Source organism: Bombus pyrosoma, linkage group LG18 (genome assembly GCF_014825855.1).
Source record: "Bombus pyrosoma isolate SC7728 linkage group LG18, ASM1482585v1, whole genome shotgun sequence".
Classification (NCBI taxonomy): domain Eukaryota; kingdom Metazoa; phylum Arthropoda; class Insecta; order Hymenoptera; family Apidae; genus Bombus; species Bombus pyrosoma.
This window is the reverse complement of record NC_057787.1, coordinates 2,810,114-2,827,031: the sequence shown is the minus strand read 5'-3', so window position 1 is coordinate 2,827,031 and position 16,918 is coordinate 2,810,114. Positions and strand designations below refer to the sequence as shown.

Genomic DNA, 16,918 nt, shown 5'->3' with positions numbered 1-16,918 from the left:
AATATTCGGACACTTATAAATTGATAAAAATATTAAAGTGGCAATTTTATATCAAAGTCTAATAATTTATCCGATACTCCTTTGGTTTAATAACATGTTTTAAGCAGTTTAATATGTTGAAGATTATTTTTTTATTAGTAATCGATGCTGTATTTTATTCCTTTGTTAGAGGAATTTATTAATTTTTTTAGTATCTATTGTTTTTGTTTACTAATTCTCACATATGGCCGTACATGCGTAATAAAACTCGTTATCTTAGTTTGGTAACTTAAATTTGTAATGTATTGTGTATTTCTACATATTACATATAATACAATAGCAAATATAACATATAATGTAATTGTACATTTTTCTTTGATTTATGTTCCAATACAGACAATAAATTAGCATCTTTTCTTTTTTTGTCTATTCACGTACAATATTGTAAAAGTATATGACATAAGATATTACAATACGGTCTATAGATGTCAAAAATAAAATAACTATTGATTTGTAATTGGACAAAAATAAAAAATTTGTTAATTAATTATCTACTGTTGCTTATGCATTACAAGATAGACCGAAGATAAATGCATTTATAATTTGTAAGTATAACAGGATATATCACAAATTTAAGTTATTAAACTAAGATAACGTATATATAACCATTCCTATGGTACGAACTGGACCGTAGAATTAATAAAAAACAACAATAAGTACTAAAGTAAAATGGCAAATTCATGTAATAAAGGAATAAAATACAGCATTAATTACTAAAAAAATTTTTTTATCATAATAAACTGCTTAAAACATGTTATTGAATAAAATATTAAACTTTTATAAAAAATTGCTATGTTATGTTAGTTTTCTAACATTAATTTACGAAATGTCCGAATATTTTTAACATATCAAATTCATTTTCTTTTCAACATGAAACAACAGTTTGTTTTAAGTCAAAAGTTTTTTACCTATGATATCTATATGCTATATGCCAATATACTGCAAAACATTTTTGTTGTTTTATCCGCATCTATTTCTAATATAGAACCTAATATATATATATATTATATTATATATTATATATATATTATATATATTATATTATATATATACACCACAGCTGTAAAATATGGCATATTACTCATATACTATATATGTGCATATGGCATATATATGTGCATATATACTATACATACACACAGTTCGTCTTGAAAATATTCGGACGATAGCATAACTTTAATTTTATATTATTTTAATTTTATATATATATATATATATATATATATATACATACATACATACATACATACATACATAGTGAAGTATATTCGTTTTGAGAAGTACAAAAGTGGCGCATTTGAAAAATAGATTATACATGTCATGTCATAGTTAAATATAAGTATGGCGCAGGGCGGTGGCATGTGTTGTGTCTTGTCACTATTTCGATCGATAATTATTTTGAGTATTCAAGTCGATCACTTAATATCGCCTACTTCTTGTGTTGATGAATTTTACGCATCTTTTCTCTTATACATTACCTTTTAAAAACTGTCTCTATTACGTCCATAGAAAGGAAGGTTGATTAAATAGGATAAGGAGATTGAGGTTATATAAGGTTTTCGTTTTGACAGACGCGAGGCGCGAGCTCCGATACCCGTGGTGGGATGGTAAAGGAGGCGATTAAAAAGTCGAACAGCAGAGAACGACGTTGTCGTTAGTTGAGTGGACTAGTTCAAGTTCGTAGCTTGCATATTTTATTGGATTTAAGTGTTCTTGTTATCCATTGTTTATTTAGTGCTATAAAAAAGTTGCTTGTGTCAGATAACAGATAAAGTGAACGATTCGAAATGGATGATAAAAAAACAGGTCAGTATAAAAAAGATAAGGATTTTGTTTCAAGTAGTTTTTATTATGTGTAATTTAATGTTACAATTTAATATAACGAACTGTTTTTTTATATAATTGTATATGTAACAAGAACAACTGGTAACATATTATATGTATATTTATAGAATTTATATTGATTTTGATATATTTCTTTGATTTAAATAAAATGATATATGATTTCTATAATTCTATTTCTTTGTCATGTATAACTGTGAAGTGTTGATGAGCTTTGTTCAAATTCTCCTTTTCTATGTTTCATTTATTAGAACACATTGTCATGACACCAAAATGTAAGACTGCAAATTCTACAACTCTTATAATAGAAAGGCAGGCTTTAAAACCCCCAACAGAAAATGGAAATGAAAACAACGTTCATATTGCCGGAGGAGATCACAAAGGAATAGTTATTAATAAACAGGCAGTTGCTGGTACATAAAGTTCTATCATTATTTAATATATTAAAAACAATGTTAATAGACAAAATGTTACCAATATTACAACATTAATAAAATATTATATCATAAAATTGTTATAGTTACAAATGGTGAAATTCATCCAGCACATCTTTGCTTACAATTCAGAGTATTCTTAGTGAGTGCTCAAAGTGGAAAACATACACAAGAATCTAGAACTCTACAGTTTTGGTTTGTAGATACACTTTCAGAAGCCGAACACCCAAGTGTGGCACAAGAATTCTTCAGAGAATTAGTTACACCTCAAGAATTTCCAAGAGGTAAAATTTATTTAAGTAGTTGATAACGTATAAATTATAATAGTGTCCATAATCTATAATTAAACCATCAAGTTTTTATGTATAGAATATTGATCTATTATAGTATATAGGTATAAGGTAGTTCTAATTTTGTTAAACATTACACATCGGTAAACAACAATAATCTATTTTTATATTATCATTCTAAAAGGGTATATAGGTTATTGTTTCAGGTAGTGAGAATACTCTTATAACTATAAAATGGTTAAAAAATAATACAAAATGCAAATAAATATTTTCTAATATAAAAACTTTTTTGTGCACTTGTATTGCAATAGTACAATTGGGTCACCAGATATTTCTCTCAGTAGTACTATAGTAATATGTAATTATAGTATATTTAATTCCAGTAAGCTATATGGGTTTGTTACAGATTATGTTGGATTTATCAAGAAAATAATGAAACTAATGTTGCATAAGTATTCTACAATTAAAAAGATAGAAGTAGAACTAAAACAGCTTGAGGAACCAGTTAGTCTTCCAACTAGACCATGTAAGTACAATATTACAATTCTTTTTAATTTTACAATATCTTTTTAATTTTATTTATTTTATTTAAATTTTTGTATAGTTTAAGTAATATTTTTCTTTGTAAATGATATCACATAAGCTAACAAGTAACAACTAAGTGTTCCAGTTGAAAACATCATTACTTATATACAAATCATACTTTATAACTATATTAATTGTTTAATTTCAATATTAAAAAATTATTCTCAGACACAAATTTACTGATATATTCATTTAATCATTCATGAAAATTATTTTACACACATACTTCTTTTACATTATTAAAATAACTTCGAAGTAAAGAGTAGTACCAAGATTTATTTGATTTGATTCATTGAACTAAGTGATCTTTATTGAAAGATATTGGAGCAGTGTGTCTCAAGTATACATTACAACTGAAACTAAAGGAAATGTATATTTAACATTTGTGCTGCTCATGTTACTTGTATATATGTACATGTTCATTCTATGTGAAATAAATGTGTTATTTTTAATTTCTGTTATTCACAGCTGATACTGGTCATATACTGTTCACAGTTCTTCCATATAAGAAAATTAGTTGGAAATCAGGTTGGAGATTATGAAGAAATTACATATTTTATTACGATTTATGTTTTTTGATATTTTATATGCAGGCTATTATATAAAATACAATAACAATTGAATATTTGCCGGTCAAAAACTCAAAGAAAAGTTTCTCATAGAATTTCTTTATCTATTTAGTTTTATTCTAATTTTATCGAATTTATTGCTATTTACTTTATTAGTGATAACTAATGATAAACATATGTATGTTGAAAAAATAGTGCAAAAAAAAATATTTTTTTAGAAAAAATAAGTAAATATAAAAGCTGTTTATCTGCACCTTGACCGGTAAATACATATTTTATTGGTTCATGCAATATAGTAGTTATTATAACAACATTGGCTTAACATGATTTTTTCGCATTAATCCAATATTAAACATTTAATATATATTTTAGTGTTTATTTTACTTAATAATGAAACCAATCATTTGTGATTATTCAATTTGCTTCTTCTCCTATAAAATATGGATTGATTGATTAAAAAGAAAAATTGGATATACACCATTAGAGATATGTACATATCTTATTCATGAAGTATATCATGTTTGTAATATGAATGCATGATTATGAATGCCATAATATTGTTATTTTGTTTAATTCGGAATTTTAACACAATATAAAACTAATTAAGTTAAAAGATAAAAAATAATATTATACATTTGAAAATAATATAATCAATTAATATGTTTAAAATATTATTATTTGTAAAAAGTATATTTTTTTAAGCATTTCAGAAGATTTATTTACAGTTTAACATATACATATTAGTGATTTTATTATACCATATGCAACACTCTTTATTGTTACTTTGATCTTAGTATAACATTAATGTGTTTATAAATAGTATTCATGGTCACTTACTACCATATAAAATTTTTAGACTTCATTTCTATGCCATCAATTCTACAAAAAGTATTGGTAATATGAATTACATTTTTATTCTAAGTTTGATGTCACATATGTTTAGCACACACAAGTAGATACACAAAGGCTGTAGTTCATTTTATTTATAAAAAACTGAAAAATTTATCACAAATAATTTACTTTTTAATGACCATTTATATATATTTTGCTGAATCATGAAATATATTAATGGAATGTGATAATATTTAATTTTTTTGTTTAACAGTATCAACAGATGAAACAGTTATTGGTCAGGTAGTTGAACTGACTTTAGAAAAAGTGTTGGAACTTATTGAATCTGCTTATCCAAATCCAATTACAGTGACTGATATAGCAAAGTATGATCTTTACTATAAGAATTTTATTAATTATTTTTGCATTAAAATGTTAATGTAATTGTAAACAATGTGTGGTAATCATTGCAGAGAACATGGTTGGGATTCTTCTGCTGTTGAAATAAAATTAAAAGAATTACAAGAGAAGGGTGTTGTTAAAGCGATGGAGCATGGAGCTTTTACTAGAGTTGTACACCAAGATACCCAAATTCAAGTAAATTTTATTTTTACTATTTTGCAATAAATTTATAGTATAGTGTCAATGCACTATTTTATGTATAATTATTTGTGATAATTAATTATTGGACATTATATATGAAAATTTATTGTATCTCTTTTCTTACCTTTTTTTAGGTCGTAAAACAAATGCCAACAATGGCAAGTGCAAAACAACCTACTATAGCAATTATTACTGCACAGTATTGTGAAAAGTTGGCAGTTGATTCTATGATTGAAAACAAAGAAACATTTGTTCGTTATACTACTGTTGGTAAGATATATTTCATTTAATAGCTCATAATTATTCACATAGATTTTATGAATTAATCTTCAATTATATGGCAGAAGGAATATAAAATAATATGATATGATAATTTATTTTCAAGATACAGGTTGCTGTTTATATTTTAATATTAAATGATTAAATATAAAGAAATGATATTGTCAAATTTTAAGATCAAACCAGACTTTATTTATGTTTTTTTACGTTATTTAAAGTCTCTTTATTTTTTTTAGAAGTTAATGTATGTATAAGAAATTTCGAATTTCAAGTATAATTATGGAACTTTTTAGTGTATTAAAGAATTTGTATTAACTAGTTTGCATTACGGTATTATAATTATAGTATCATATATTAGTTGGCGGTAAAGGTACAAAATGTACTGCCTATATATATACATATGACAATGCATGAAACTTTAGGTACGGCAAGCTCACCTGATGCGACAGATGGAGTACCGCGAGTGACATGTCGTTTTGGTAAAGTAATTTGTAATATAGTTCCTCTTTCGTGTCAATGTCCTTTAACGTTATAGCTTGCCAATTGCTTGTATTCAGGAAGTGTCGCAATGGCACTATGCTGTGAAAACTACATATTATTAGATATTTTTATTAAAATACTATTTCGACGATGCCGCAGAAACAATATACATACCATATTGCTGTGTTGTAATGAAATTCATTCAGATTATCATCTCATGTATCATGTCTTCATCTACAACCATTTACTTTCTCAGCAATATTAGCAAATTAAGTTAAATTTATAGCACACACATATTAAAGCCCAGTGCAGACATGCAACTGTTACTGTTGCGATCTTGCTGCAATCACATGTCCTTCTTTGCTGTGCCTGTTAAGAACAGTAAAGATAAGCATATGATTGTAGCGCAATCATAACAATGAAAGAGGCACGTCTGCACCAGGACTAAATGGGTATGGTTCAGAACTATCACCGGTTATATCTTTTGTTCATGTGTTTTTTGTTTATGTGTTTTGTTTGTATAAAAGATACTGTTATATCATTTTATTTCCTTCTACTTAAGACTGGTATTAACTTCTTTGAATTATTACTTCCATTTTTAAAACAAATAACTAGTTAACACTTACAAAACTAAATTTTATTTTCCGTTACTTTTAACACAATTTTTATATATAAATAAATTTATAATATAATGATATTAATATGTGTAATATATGTATGCATTTTACTGTGTATTATTATCTAATTAATCCAGTACTAAATACGCAACAATATATTATACATTTTTAATTATTATTATATGTACGTTTACACATACATTGATTACATGAATATAAATATTTGGAAAATACTGAATTATTTGTGAGATGTTAGTTCAATTAGTAACTTTTTCTAAAAATAGAGAGGGCATGTAGGAATTCAATGATAAGTTTTACAACTATATTTTTTATACCAAATACAAATGTGTTATGATAGTTATTTATCACTTCTTTCATTTCAACTAAAAAAAATTATAAAGACAAGTTGATAAGTTTTCGGTGTCATCGCTAGGAGTTTATTTTCGCTTTATTTTTTATTGATATTCTCATACCGGAAACTTTTCAATCTGCCCTTGTATTTGATATACTGATAAATATATGAATTACTTATATTTATATCTAGTAATAAGTACTGAACACAATTGCATCTGTATGGAATGAGTCATTTTTAATCAATTTGGTCACATCATACATACACAAATACAATACCAGTTTTTTAATAGTAGCACAGTGCACATGTATCATACACATATTTTAAAATTATTAATGGCAGAGGATTTTTTCGATGCAAAATAAGATTATTTTTGTTATAGGTGAGTCAAATGTTTACACATTAGGTAATATTGGTGCACACAGAATTGTATGTACAAAGTTACCAACTGTAGGTCATACAAGAGAAGCAATGACTGCAGCAGGAAATACAACTACCAGATTATTAGGTAGCATTTAAATTGTTCTTGGTTTAGTTATAATTGGTACGCTTGATTATAATCAAATATCTTACTTTTTCTGTAGGTACATTTCAGAAAGTTGATTTCGTTTTCTTAATTGGAATTGGAGGAGGTGTACCACATTATACAGATTATAATAAACATGTGCGACTTGGTGATGTGGTTATATCTTATCCTATTCCTCTTAATAAAAAGTATATTTATGTTTATTGTGAAAGTGCAAAGACAAATGAGAGTGGAGATTATCATTTTGAAACCAAAGAATATTGCCCACCAAATTTATGTCTTCAAGAAATTGCTGTTAATCTTAAAGATCAGGTAGATTGTTACACTTTTACGCCTGATGCAGACAAGCTACTTTTGCCCGCGCGATATGGTTGGATCATATGTCTTTTTTTGTTTTCCCAATTACGAACATCGAAGACAGGCATATGATCGCACCAATATCGCGCGGACAAAAGTCGTTCACCTGCATAGGTCTTTAAATTTGCAACAAGAGTCTAATACAGTTATTAATGATTCTCACTAGTCAGAGAATGAGACAAATCCTCCATGGCAAACGTACCTGAAGGAAGGTTCAGATATTTTAACTAATCAGACGGAGCATGATTTTAAACCACCTCCACCAGAGTCTGATAAGTTATACATGGCTATTGGCGAAAGAGATGTTATTGAAGTTGCACATCCTACTGCACCTGCAGATGCGGCGAATAAAAGGTTATTGCTGTTTAATATGTTATTTTTAGTATATTAAATTATTATTTTTGAGCATATAATCATAATTATGGCCTAAGTAAATATACATGTATATTTTTTTAAAGTTATACAATCTTATAAAATCTTCAGCAGTGTTTCCTGTTTCAAATATAGTAAATGTTGACAAATGTTGACACTTAACTTTAACATATACTGTGAAGGACACTCTCCTGAGTTACCTCTGGAAGGTTTTAGCCGCCGCTCGTTATTTCTTAAAAGGTTACTAATAAAAAAGGATTTATAAAAAGTAATGTATGGTAAAGAAACACTATACGCGTTGACCACTCGCTCTACTCGTTCGTAAAAATCTAGTCCAACCCAATTTCAATTCTAAGTGTGTGCAAGGAATTTTTAAGAAAAAAGAATTTTGGTCAAAAATCGGGCCTCTTTTGCTTGTGGAATTGATATAGGGTTGGATTAGATTTTTACAAGCGAGCGAGCAACACACACGATGTTTCTATGAAATGACGACTGGGACATAAACGCGACTATCGCATCGGTTACAATTACATGCGTATATTTACATATAGGCAGAATGCAATGTACATAGTAGTAGTAATATATTTCTGCCAATAACATTTTGAGGAGTAACGAGTGACGATTAAAACTTTCTTGAGATTCACACTTAAGGTGAGTGTCCTTGATAATATATGTCAAGATAAAGGACATTAATGCTAGGTCCCCTTTTGTCAACATTTATCATTATGTTCTTTTATGTCCAGAACAAATGGCTGTCCACGAATTCACTTAGCTCCTGTAGCATCTGGTAGACATATTGCACGCGATGATCAGCTTAGACAGAAATTTGCAGCCCGATTTGGAGCCCTTGCCTTTGATGCAGAGATGGATGCTGTGGTCGAAAGTATTTTGGGTAATTGTCGTGAAAGTTTTGCCGTTATTCGAGGTATTTCTGATTATAAAGATGGCTCTCGTATAAAGGAATGGCAGCCTTACGCGTCCTTAGCTGCTGCTAGTGTAATGAAATCTATTATTTGTGCTATGGACCCACCTACTAATGTGTAATACACAATTTCTGATGCTCGTTTTATTTCATTCCGGACAGCATTTTATGTGATAGTTGGTAAAAGTATCATCATTTCGTGTCTTTTATATCGTACCATCGATTTTTCAGTGCAAAGTGGACCAACTTCTTTTATTGGTTAAGAGCAATCATTGTTTCAATTAGCGCACAAATAGCATAATTCAGAATTACTTAAGGAATAGCTTATTCTTCTTTTTTTCTTGTATTTTTTAAGTCGTATTTAATGTGATATGGATCAGTTATTTACTTGATAAGCAGGAGAAAATAAGATCGTGATCAAATATATAATGGTCATAAAGTAAGATGCACCAAGTGCATTTTAATTATTTAAGAGAATTGTAGTTAGTATGAATGATTTTAATCTAGTGACTTTAGAATCAAGGACAATTCAATTTCACGTTTCCAAATCGTTTTCAAAGAATTTCCAAACTGCTAAAAAAATGGAATATGTATTTGACTGATAAAAGTGCTAGCTTACTTTTAAAATTTATTTCAACATGCTATTTGAAAAATATTTTTACAATTTTTATATCTGAACATAACTTTTCAATATTATTTAATAATATATTTATAATATCGATGCATCGATTATTGCTACACTTATTCATTTGCTAATGTATTATAACATCAATTTTATATAATTTGATGGAATATTAATGTATGGTTTTGCAAAATTATTCATATACTGTTTGTACTTTTCATATCTCGCCTATTGCCTATTGTATTTATTTAAGTATAATATCGAGAAATTTGTATGTACTCAAGAAAAATCAGTTCAATGATTCTAAAACTGGTGCCATCTTTATCCTTTTGAACACAAGATTATCAAAAAATTTTTATACAATGGATTTTTTTGAAATGAATGAACCATACTTTTGAAATAATTACGTAATTTAAATTATAGCAATGAGGCTCTTGATTATCAAATATTAGCAGACAGGATCCGAAATAACGTAGGTATGGGAACCACAGAAAGCTTTAAATAAAGTCTCGGTATAGTCAGCAAAATAATTTAGATGTAGAATATGATATCTAAGAGTAAGGGCAGAAAGTACATTTGGCAGTATTTATCTAAACACAATCAAATTATCGTTCAAAAAGTAATTGTCCTACAAACTATTATATGTTTGTCAGAGTATATTACCATTTCACACAAGTCTGTCCGCTTTCTCCATGGAACGTATAGTAAATACATCTATACATTCAAATTTGATGAAAGGAAGAAATATAAATAAATAATGCCGCCCAAAACGTTAATCGTACTTCAAAGGATATTAAGAATTTGATTTTAATAGTTATATTATTAATTGTTATTATAAAATATGTTTGCTTTCTAACGTGTTATGATTTTGAAACAAACATAGATTTTTGTTTCTTAGCAAATTTTAATTTGATTCCTGAGCTTTGGTAAAATATTTGCATATACAGGCTGTGTCCTCTAGGATTAACCAATATTTTTCAGACATTTCTAATAATTCGTCAAAGAAATGTTTTGAAAAAAAGTTAGATTGCCATTAAACATTTGAATATTAAAAATTTCCAAACATTTTTTCCAATAAAAAAGTCAAGGGCACCATATGTTTTGAATTTCACAGAGTTGTAGTTTGCGTCAAAATGAATTCAACGGTCTACTATACAATGACTTTAAGATAACTTTGCATTCAGAAATTAATAAATTAAACAAATCCAACAATAACAATCATACCGTTTTGCATTACACGTTACAATGTACTATCACTAAATTTCTGATTTTCAGCTTATTTCAAAGTCGTCTCAAGTTGATAGTATAGTAGGTCGTAGATTCGTCTTGATGTCAATTATAATTCTGTCAAGTCCAAAATATATGGTGCTATTTAATGAAGTCAACAATATTTTGGAAATCTTTAGTATCCAAATGTGTAGCGAATTGAAAACTGATTAACTTTTGTTTAAAAAAATTTTTTGGTAGATTGTCGAAAATGTCTAAAAGATGATGTTTAATCTTAGATATATCCTGTATAGAATATACGCTATATAAAATATAATAATATTAAAAACATGTACATATTATAATATATTATAATAACTCATTTCTAAATTATCAAATATTTTGTTTTAGTATATGATTTCTGAGTGCAGAAAGCGTTATATTTATTTTTATGATGTTCTTTTTAAAGTTTATTATTACTTTGCTATTACTTTGCTGTCGCTACTTTGACATTTGTAAATGTACATCTATTTTTTTTTACTCAGAATTCTTAGCGTAGACCAATTTTTATTTAACTACAATTATATAATTAGCAGTTTAACATAAATGGTAACATGGAGAAAAGATGTTCGTCAGGATATGTAGAAATGCTGGATAGAACTTATTTTTCTTCTGCAAAGTTTGTTAAAATGTGTCTATTGTTGTTACAGCATATTTAAAATCTGTTACAACTTTATAGTTTATCTTTTTGTACTATATTTAGAGACACACATAATTTGTCATGTACATATTTTGTATATTTATGAAATAGATCATCTTTACATGTTTCCAAATGATAAGGGATCCGCTACAGATGGTTGTGATTACATGTTCGTGTTTCATTCTCTTAAAATTAGCTTAACTGTTTCCTCTTCTTGATATTGCATATTCATATATTCTGATTGTATAGCCCTACAAAATCAAATTGTTGATACATATAATAAATCGGTACACATTCTCATAAGTAAACAATATATAATATTTAGATGTTCTTATTATCATTTTATACAATTATTATTTAGAAATGAGTATGAATTTTAGAGCCAAAAGAAGTATGTGTGGAATTTCCTTTATATTATGTATCTTTTTCACTTTTACAATGGATAGTTTATGAGATATCAATACATACATAGCCAATATTATTAAATTATATTTATATTTCAGAAGTAACTATTTGTGGATATATATGTATGTATTTCAAAAGATATCGTTTTTTAAAATTATTAGATACCATTAATCAAAGATTTCACGGTCATTGTATGTACAAAATAGGACTTTTATTTTTTTATATATAGTTTTCTTCGTTGCTTGTGTGTAATATATTGTTGCATCTCGCACATATAAATTCTTTCCTTATTTTAAATCGCACTTTTTCATCTATTTTCTTCGATTCTATCCCTTCTATCACGTTGCCAAAGTAGATTATGTCTATGATAAATAATCCAAAGTCCGATTTTAATAGATTTAACAAAATTTTATCAATTAACCGAATTATTATGAATTATGCATTTTTCTAACACAGAGTATAAAAGTAATATAAATATTTCAAATTTGATAGATTTGATTTTCAGTTTTGTTTTAACTTCTTTGGTGCGATTAAACGTTTGGGCGATGATATATGCACCAAATATATTAAAAATTGTACAATTAATTAACATTAATTAAAGTGCCAATGTGTTCAATATATTTGGGTAGTGCAGAAATAAGATAGATTTTTCTGGAAGATGAACGAATATCTTTATATTATTATTCAATTCTATCTCGATGCATTTGGTTTATCACTACTGTAATTTATTAGAAGCAATTGTTACAGTAATAATTATGTATAATAATATTTGGGAAGAAATAAGTTTTTTCTTTCGAGAATGTTTTATTCGTTTATCTTCTAGATTAATATTGCTGTCGTCTGCATTAGAGACCAACATTACTGAATTCTACTGCCTATTTGAAATTCCAATATGGATATTCAAATACTTGAAAATTGTTTTAAAAAGAATTCGATAATATCTAAGCTTTGTTAATAACTTTAAATGTAATTTCCTCGCATTTTAACGTCTTTATAGATTCTAAAGCACAGGGTAGTATACGAGAACCTCTATATTTAAGTGACATTGAAATATTCAATTCGAGCATAAATCTAAAAACTTAGGAAAGTAGTATATATACATTTAAATATACCTACATACGTATCGTTGGTAGCATTAAAACCTTCCAATTCTAACATCATGGTGATAATCTGCAAATTTTACAAGTGGCATTGATCGACTTTTTTCAATGATACTTGACCGCTAATCAGAAGTCATTATTTATTTATTTATTTATTTATTTATTTATTTATTCATTAATCCGTTACATTTGAAACAATTACATTGTTTGGTGCGTTCCACTGAACCGTAAAAATACGTCTAGGGAATTTTACTTTCCTGTCGAAAATGCTATTTTATATTGTTTTAAATATATGTGCGTGTGGACGTGCAAACAGAGGAAAAAGATAAAGATGTGTAAAAGATTTCTAACGGTAGGAAGGGCCTCAGGTCAATTTAATCGATGAAAAGTATCACTTGTTGCGTAGAAGCACATTTTTAAGAAAATTCTATGAAATATAGAGAGTATCAGCTATCAAATATATATATGTACGTATTATTATAAATATAGTCAAATACGTATAGGTATATATCTCTATTTCAAATATTTAGTATATAATACATAATATAATATATAAATCGTGAATTCTATTACATGGTGAAACATTAAATTCAATTTACCTGATAATACAGATTCCTATTTAAGGCCTAAATATTATGTACGAAAGGAGCAAAACTTTGTTATATATTGTGTTTTAAGCGACGAGGTTGTCAACCTCGAGCTTCCAAAATATCTATGTATTTACATATATTTACGTTAGTATTACGCGCTTTCAACACTAGTCGCACTATTGTGTTTTCCGTCTATTTATATGTAGGTATGTTTTAAATTGCAAATACTACTGCATACGCATACATATATAGTGTATAACTACGTCCATTTAATTTATATTTCAAAGAAATTTATTAGCATCTATAATGAACATATAATCGCAATGGATTTCAATTTTCTCCGTTCAGGGATGTGATTTTGAATATTGGCGTCTCATTTCGATGTCTAAGCCACAGAAATTCTTTTCTCCATTATTTCACGCCATTGCTTCACAAACTGAACGTTTATACGATTCCAGTTTAAGAACTGACAAATGTACTTGTGAATGCTTATTTAGTACATAGTGTGCGATGAAGTGAGCTTGAAGACTTCAGAAATGAAAAATCTATGCTTCTAGCTTGTAATCTGAGTAGTCTTCCGGCCAAAAAATCATTAATCACGAATGTCTTTAAGTAAGACCTTGGCATTTGAGTTTTGGTGTTATCTATCTCGAAAAGATGCCCGATGTGGTCAGATGGTAAAATGGGTACCACCAAAATGTTTTCACAATACATTTCTCTGATATCTTTCTCTAATTTAAGTAAATACATTTATTATGGAAAAGCTATGCATATATGTGTAAGATAAGTCGAGTTGTTTTTCAAATTTTCGAATGTTTCTTTACCAGATACGAAACTGTTTTGCTTTTTTATCTGTCGTTTCTCTTTTCTTTCCTTGTTCTTGATCCCTTTTGTTAACTACTTTTTCCTTTTGCATTCTCTATTTCTTTTATCAAGACTAGTCGCTTCTCTAGGGACTTTTAATTTGTTTCCAACGAATTGATATTAAATTCATTCTCTTATGATTAAGAATTACTTGAATTTAATAAACATCTAAACCTAACAAAATTCCATTAGAAGTTATTTAGATAATTTTAATAAATAATTTTGACAAATACATAATAGAAAATAAAGAATTGAGTTTACAGTTTTTTCAACGATAATTTTACAATTTGGTTTTTCTAAAATAGAATGTTCACCTACATGTACTACGTATCACGTTCGATTATCTATATATTGAGCTTATACAGGGTGTCCTAATATCGATAATAAAACCAATACATAAAACAGTAAGTGGAAAATATGGAATAATTTTCTTTTCATCTGATGCTTTGTTTTCGGGAAAATTGTTTTTGAAAATTTAACGATTGAATATAAGTAAACAATCAGCAGGAGGGTATTTTAGTACAGAAATAAATGTAAAATGTCGAATAATATTTTTCGTTTAAGATCAAGTTTTCAAGAAAATAGATTCTGAACATGTGTAGGCCAGAATTGGCCTGGCGTAGGTGTAATAGATTAATTTTCAAATTTTTACTCGGAAACGAAGCGTTTTCCGAAAAAAATATTATTTTACATTTTTAACTTATTTTCATCTGTAGAGTAGCCTCTTATCGATTATTCGTCCCTATCTAGCCTGAAAGTAGACAAGATTGAATATAGTTGACATATGTTCAAGTTCGATTTTTTTGAAATCAGGCGTCATATGAAAAAATCTTTTTCTATATTTTCCATTTGTTTTTTCGCGTAGAATCATTTCCTTGTCGATTCTACCACCAATACTGAGACATCCTGTATACAAATATTCGAATTTATATATTTAGATGGCATTAATTTCGCGAAGTTAATTTGTACGTATTGTTACTTCGAAATAAAATTTTGTAATATTGCACTGGCCATAGAGAAGAGAATTACAAAATTTTAAAAAAGCTGATCGTATTTAAAGTTACGAATTATTCGACAAATATTCTGGTTGTACCCATGACCAATGGCGTTTTGCTAGGATTGTAATGTCTACAGGGGAAAATTAAAGAAATTGTTGTATCTAATAGTAAGTTACTTCACCGCGGAAGAGAAACTGTGATACTATCTGGACTTTTCTGCGTGAAGTAAGATAATACGTGGAAAGAGCCATAGTATAAAATAAATCGGTTCCATAGCATTTGGTTTTGTTACGAAATAGATCGTTAAGGAAGTATTGTAAAACTGAAAAACAGAAGAACGAACGTATCGCTGAAGTCTTATCAGAAGAAGTTCAATAGAGATACATAGTAAGCTCTGGAAGCAAAGAACCAAACAGTATCGTATACTTTTGTTTATTATGAGCATTTTTTACTACAATTAATTTTTTCTTGAAAATTATGATGTCAATTCTGCAATAATATTGCACGTAAAAGTGTTACACATGATGTGTTTATCAAGTAAAATTTGATATTTAGTTGCATACAATCTGTACAGTAACAAATTGTCTTTGTCGGTTGAATGATTAGAAGAAATTCCAACTTTATATCTTATTCCATGTTTTAACATATTAATATAGTAGAAATATATATTAGGAGTGATAAATAATTTTTTAAAAACAGTTTAAAATATAAATACTTTATAAACACATCATGTAATTTACGTTTCTCTGTAATGCAATGTTGCAAAAACTGCATGTATTGTTATGTAACTCTTATGTAAGTTATAGACAACTACTTTTAGTTTACATTAATGAAAACTTTTCGTGGTGTAAAATTCAATTTTATGTAATAAGATCTCTGGTATTTGATGGCCGAAAAATCGTTTCAATAAATAGAGGTCCATTGTTCTTATGTTTATCAACATATTCATGTCCAATTAAGATTCCTTTATAGTAATTCCAATTTCGCTGTAATTAATCTAAATATCTTCAATAGTTTGTTAAAATAGTTTGGTAACATTAAAACTTTAAGAAGAGATTAATTTCTTTCTTTATCTTTAATTTTTTATAACAAAAGATTTACAGAAAGTGATTAGCGGATAATAAATTGTATATAATTATGATGAATTTTTTACTAATTATTTGCTTTCATATAATTCTTGTATGTTTATGTCATACGTTAGTTTTAATACTGAATCAAATATCTAAAACCAAATTATCTTTATTTATCTAAAATATTATAACAATTATTTTACTATCTCTTTACGTTATTCAAGTGTAACACACTGATTTTGATAAAAATTTTATAGATACAGAA

The 16,918-nt window shown here is 27.5% G+C and overlaps 1 protein-coding gene across 8 annotated transcripts in view; it reads left to right on the top strand.

Annotated features, from left to right (window-relative positions):
- Positions 1 to 1,331: 1,331 nt before the first annotated feature.
- The window catches only part of LOC122577332, a 39,815-nt gene continuing 24,228 nt past the window's right edge, over positions 1,332 to 16,918 (top strand). For 2 of the 8 annotated variants that reach the window (XM_043748618.1, XM_043748620.1), the window contains exons 1-13: positions 1,335 to 1,845; positions 2,133 to 2,294; positions 2,402 to 2,599; positions 3,012 to 3,131; positions 3,659 to 3,718; positions 4,865 to 4,976; positions 5,064 to 5,187; positions 5,328 to 5,463; positions 5,895 to 5,951; positions 7,304 to 7,429; positions 7,506 to 7,759; positions 7,971 to 8,158; positions 8,920 to 9,068. In XM_043748618.1, the coding sequence (XP_043604553.1) occupies positions 1,827 to 1,845; positions 2,133 to 2,294; positions 2,402 to 2,599; positions 3,012 to 3,131; positions 3,659 to 3,718; positions 4,865 to 4,976; positions 5,064 to 5,187; positions 5,328 to 5,463; positions 5,895 to 5,951; positions 7,304 to 7,429; positions 7,506 to 7,759; positions 7,971 to 8,158; positions 8,920 to 9,068 (1,705 nt within the window). In that variant the 5' untranslated portion in view covers positions 1,335 to 1,826. Of the gene's footprint in view, positions 1,846 to 2,132; positions 2,295 to 2,401; positions 2,600 to 3,011; positions 3,132 to 3,658; positions 3,719 to 4,864; positions 4,977 to 5,063; positions 5,188 to 5,327; positions 5,464 to 5,894; positions 5,952 to 7,303; positions 7,430 to 7,505; positions 7,760 to 7,970; positions 8,159 to 8,919; positions 16,510 to 16,918 lie in introns of those variants that run through there. The other 6 variants (XM_043748619.1, XM_043748613.1, XM_043748612.1 and 3 more) reach the window with 6 other exon arrangements.